Source organism: Grammomys surdaster, unplaced genomic scaffold, assembly GCF_004785775.1.
Source record: "Grammomys surdaster isolate TR1022 unplaced genomic scaffold, NIH_TR_1.0 245250, whole genome shotgun sequence".
Lineage (NCBI taxonomy): Eukaryota > Metazoa > Chordata > Mammalia > Rodentia > Muridae > Grammomys > Grammomys surdaster.
In genome coordinates this window covers 1-5,619 of record NW_021624754.1, presented here as the reverse complement: position 1 = coordinate 5,619, position 5,619 = coordinate 1, and the positions used below count along the sequence as shown (strand labels likewise).

General features: G+C 35.1%; 1 protein-coding gene across 1 annotated transcript; it reads left to right on the top strand.

The window, feature by feature from the left end:
- Nucleotides 1-6: 6 nt before the first annotated feature.
- LOC114616053 (olfactory receptor 51B4-like) lies at nt 7-480 on the top strand. Its single transcript, XM_028761596.1, has one exon. The coding sequence runs from the start codon at nt 103-105 to the stop codon at nt 478-480; it is 378 nt and encodes a 125-aa protein (XP_028617429.1). The 5' UTR covers nt 7-102.
- Nucleotides 481-5,619: the final 5,139 nt, after the last annotated feature.

The following is a 5,619-nucleotide window of genomic DNA, read 5'->3' as shown; positions in this document are numbered from 1 at the left end:
AGGGGCTTTTTATCACTTGTGCCCCCAATCCTGCCTCTCTTTTGGTTTCCATACTGCCGTTCCCACGTTCTTTCTCATGCCTTCTGCCTCCACCAAGATGTCATGAAACTCGCATGTGCTGACATTACTTTTAACCGCGTGTATCCAGTTGTTTTGGTTGCCCTGACTTTCTTCCTTGATGCTCTCATCATTGTCTTTTCCTATGTCTTCATTCTGAGGACAGTTATGAGCATCGCCTCTGGAGAGGAGAGAGCAAAGGCTCTTAACACCTGTGTCTCCCACATTATCTGTGTCCTGGTCTTTTACATCACTGTGATTGGCCTGACCTTCATTCACAGGTTTGGAAAGCATGCCCCCCATGTGGTGCACATTACCATGAGCTATGTCTACTTTCTCTTTCCTCCGTTTATGAACCCCATCATTTACAGCATCAAGACCAAGCAGATTCAGAGGAGCATTCTCCGTCTACTATCTGCATAAGATGATGTGAATCATTACATCATAATCTAGAGAATTTGGGAGATTTTTCAGCCTTCAGTATATTGAAAAAGAGCTTGATTTTAAATCTATTTACTTCTTTATAGCATTAAGGTATACATTATTACATAAAGCTATATATTAATCTAAATTATGAATATACCTGGCTATTCAATTAGCATTTACATAGTATATAGATTCCAAAATCAATCAGTCAGTGAATTAATCAATTTTTCTATCTATCCATCTATCATCTGTCTGTCTGTCTACCTTGAGAGAAGGCTCGAAAAACAGTAGGGAAGTAAAATATCATTGTTTGGAAATAAAGAACATTAAATACTCTATGAACAAATTCTACGTGATCAGGATCATGTGTCTATAAGAGAAGAACCATTTCCAAAGAAGTTAAGTGTCCAGCCTGGGTCAGTGACAGCAAAACGAGGGGCAATTTTGAATATCTTTGATGGCTGTATAAATGTCAGTTCACCTATGAGAACTGAAACTCAGTGGACTCTTCCCTGTCTCAAACTGCTCTGTCTCACCACATGGTTTTCGTCTGAAATGATTCAATAGCCGTTTGTAAAGTTTATCCTGTTTTATCCTGAAATTTATTCATTGACATTTTATTTCCTTTGTTTTATACTGTATCCTGTGACTGTACTTTAATGAAATGTATTCTTTTGTATATTAGTTTTAGGTACCAATAATAAATTAGAAAACAGACTCTCTCCTGTAGTCTATGTCCTTCTCTGCAGTGAGGCCCCTTTGAGACACTCTTTTTTTCTCAGAACCCTCTGTACTCATCACACAGGCCACACAGACTCAGCATCTCTACCTGAGTTCTTACAAAGCACCATGAGTTTTCCGTCTCCATAGCTTTGGACTGTTTTCATTTTTCTGTTTTAATTCTTTCAGTGACTTCTAACTTTTACTTCTTTTTCTTATATTTTTAATTCTGCTCTATAATTTACTAGTCTGTCTTACAAATAATACTATTTTATTCCATAAATGCAAACCTTACATTAAAATATTTCTTATTCTTTTTTCCCACCTTTGAGATATTGCCAACATACCTTATCTTTATATAGGTTATTCCCTAAACACCATCATACTACTTCTGCCTTACACAATTATCTTTTAGAATATTAACAAAAAATGTATGCCAATTTACTTTTTCAAACTAACTTCCTACTCTTTATTACTTTACATGCATGTTTATTTCTAAATGCTTAAACAAAAATATTTATCTGAAAAGTGAAATGTAACCTTATATTGTAATTTTGTGCAGTCAGTTTGATTTTTATTCATTTGTAATATGTATATAATTGTACAGATTCGTGGAATACTGTGTGCTATTTCGATCTAAGTGTCAAATGCTTCGATTAAGTCAGAGTAATTATCATATTCATGTTGGTAATTGTCTTGTCTTGCGGCCATTCAAAAATATTTTCCTAATTACTTGGTAACATATAATAACTGCTTATTATCATTATACTGTATGTGGCATAGAACTTTAGAATATATTCATCTTGTCATTTCATCCCTTACCACATACTTTTCTCTTCTTTATACTTCAACAATTGTTTGTTTTCACCATAAGTAAATCCTATCTTAAACATTTTGCTGATCGCAATTTATATTCTTTTTCCCCTTTTTTAACTGATTTGTAATGAGCTCATTATTTAGTGTCTCTCAAACTTTAACTATATCATAAATACTTTATCATACTTTGATTGCTGTTCTAAATGCATAACTTAAAATTGTGTGTGTGTGTGTGTGCGTGTGTGTATTTGTATTCACTTTATTGAAATAGATAGTGGAGCCTTGCATTAAGGGTCTTTATGGAGCACAGGCTTATTTTAAATCATTCTTATCCTTTTTCATAATTATTATACACATTTTATGAAAAACTAAGTTCATATTTGGAGAGGTATAAATATTTGAGTCAGCCTTTATATGCTTATTTTCATGAAAGTTTCACTGACATTCGCTATTTATTAATAAAAAAAAGATTGTGAGTCTCAAAAGTGGGTACATGCTGGTTTGAGGAAAGAGTAAATTTTACTAAGGGTTTGTTCTTTAAGCACAGATGCATAAGAAATTGCATCAAGAGCTAACTGGTGTTAATGAGACCAAGAATCTTCTATGAGCAAAGCATTACACGCAAGAACTTCATGTTGGCTGGGTCGTCATAGGCTATAGAAAGAAGGAACAGAGGTATATTGGTGTTCTCAAATCATATGAGTGTTGACAATAATGGATTTGAGTGACGTAAGAGGAGGGTAGGCATGAGAGAGGTCAGAGGAGACTGAGCTAAAGGTAACAGTAACTTAGCTTACAAAAGTGGAATGGGAAGTTAATAGGTTGATATATTAGGATCTGAATTCATAAGAGCTCAGGGAACTAAAAAAATCTATTCTTGATTATTTTCTTTCATATAAGGAAAAAATAACTGAGTCACATTGTAAAATGCAAATAAACAACTTAGCTTTAATAATGAAGAGACTTGACACTAGCATGTATGCAAAGGTAAACATGTAGTTGTATCTTTGTTTATGAATGTACATTGATTGTATGGAGGAAATAATACCATCCTTAATCCTGTACTTTCTGACTTCAAACTTTCTTCTTCTTTTTTAAAAAGGTATTTTTATTACTTTTTAAATTTTTTGTACATTTAAAGAATGTGTTATAATTATATCTAACTCCCCCTAGTCCTTCCTTCAAAATGTTCCTCTTGCAGCTTCCCATTGTCTTCTTCTCTTAAAAAAAATGTATCTTAATGCCAGTTCATTCTACCTATGTAAACATGGCATGTGGGGCTACCCACTGGAGCATATGCAACTAGTAGTGGCCAAAATCTCAAACAAAAATAATTCTTCTTTCTCCAGACATCAGACACTGTTGAGAGTTCAAGGTGAAGCTTTGTGAGACTCTCTCCATCCATATGTGAATTTTGACTGGCTTAATCTTGTATAGATCTTTTCATTAGTTTTCACAATAAATTTTATGAATGAATTTAGTCTGTTCAATTTTCTGTGCTTTTTATAAAATACATTTATAAAATACATTTTGAACATATTATTCCCCCAACTCCTCCCAGATCCTGTTTCCTCAAACAAAACAAACAACAAGAAACAACAATAATCAAATCAGACAAACAAATGAAAACAAAAAGACAAAATAAATTCAAAAATCTCACAAAAACCAGGGAGTCCATTTTGTGTTAGTGAGCTACTCATGGGCATTGAGCCTGTTCTGGAGTGTGGTTAGAGGACACTGATTTTCTCTTTCCTAGTAGGTGTCAATTGTAAATGACTTCTGGGTTGGGGTGGGAATTTGTGTTGCTGCTCTTCTTCCTGCTCGGATGTCGTCTGGCTTAAATCCGTGCAGGCTCTGTGCACGTTGTCACAGTTTTGGAGCTCACATATGCATAAGCCGTGCTGTTTGTAAGACGCTGTCTCCTGGAGCCATCTACTACCACTAGCTCTCACAATCTTTCTGCCTCTTCTGCAGCATAGATTTCTGAGCTCTGTATGGAGGTGTTTGATAAGGGCATCAAGAACTGCATGCTCCAAACTCACTCACTCTCTGAATATTGTCCAGTTGTTCTCTGTGTTAGCTACCATCTACTGTAGGACTAAGCTTCTCTGATAGTTGATCAGTGATGTACTTTCCTGGGTCCTGCACACGTGTGAGCTGTTGACTGCTTAAAATGACATTATATGTCTATATAAAATATGATTTACCATTTGATTTTTCTCAAAGTATACAATTCAGAGCAATGTTGTATAATAAACACTGTTATTTCTAAAAGTTTTGCATTTCACTGTACTAAAAAGAAACTTCATGTTTTTTCATGGTATTTCCTTAGTCCACTTTTTCTCCTAGACTTTCTAATTTGTTTTTAGTTCTCTCTCTCTCTCTCTTTCTCTCTCTCTCTCTCTCTCTCTCCCTCCCTCCCTCCCTTGCTTCCTCCCTCCCTCCCTCCCTCCCTCCCCCAATATGGCTCTATTTATAACAATGCAACTTTAAGTTATCAGTAATATAACTTATAAGACAATGCCAAGGGAGTTTAATCTATTTTACACATGGTAGCTCAACAGAGCAGATGGGTCATGATTTGAGGATAGGTATGCCTTGGGAGTATTATTCGACTCTACATAAGTCGATTCACATAGTTCTTCTTTGTATATAGCTCATCTTAGGAAAATTTTATATGTTCATCTACGTTGTAGCACATGTCAGACATTCATTGTTTTGTTGACTAAACAATATTTAATCACTAAAATATCTTACATGGACTGCTAAGATATCTCAGTGGATAAAGGTGCTTGCTACTGCCAAGCCTGATCCTTATGAGTCACGTAGTGGAATAGAAACAACCACAACAAGCTGTCTTCTGAATTTCACCATTCACCATATCATGTGTGCAACACCCACAATCAAATAAATAATGTAGTAAAGTATACATACATATTTGCATTTATATATGTATATGAGTGCAATTTCTATCAATGTGGTAATTTTATGTTTAACTCTTTGAGAAGGCTCTACATCATTTCTCTAACTGTTGCATCACTTTACAGTTTTACTGTAACCATATGCTCATCAACATTTGTTATTTTGTTAACAGTCAGTTTAGGTGACACACTGTGTTGTCTCACTGTGATTTAGGTTTGGTGTTCTCAAATAAATAATGATGATGAAAATCTTTTCATGTGATTATTGGTTATTTGTGTACGTTCTTTGGATAAACCTGCACTGAATTATTTTAAAACCAATCCATGCAGATGTCTGTTTAAATTTCCCCCTCGTCTAAGTCTGGAGATTCCTTGGACTCTGATTGGCACAACAACTTCTAACACAGGCTTAAGCTTGACAAATCTTACCATGGAGAGGGGAAGCTGACATAAAGTCCCAACCAAAGCCAAGAGACTACTGACTACTGCTGGGAGAACATCTGTAAACGCTAGTTTTAAGAATGTTGCCACTTGCAGATCAACCAGCTCTTGTGAAAATCAGCCCATTCATACATAAAGAGACAAGACAACTTAGGCTTTATGGAGAGATAGAGATAGAGATAGAGATAGAGATAGAGATAGAGATAGAGATAGAGATAGAGATAGAGATAGAGATAGA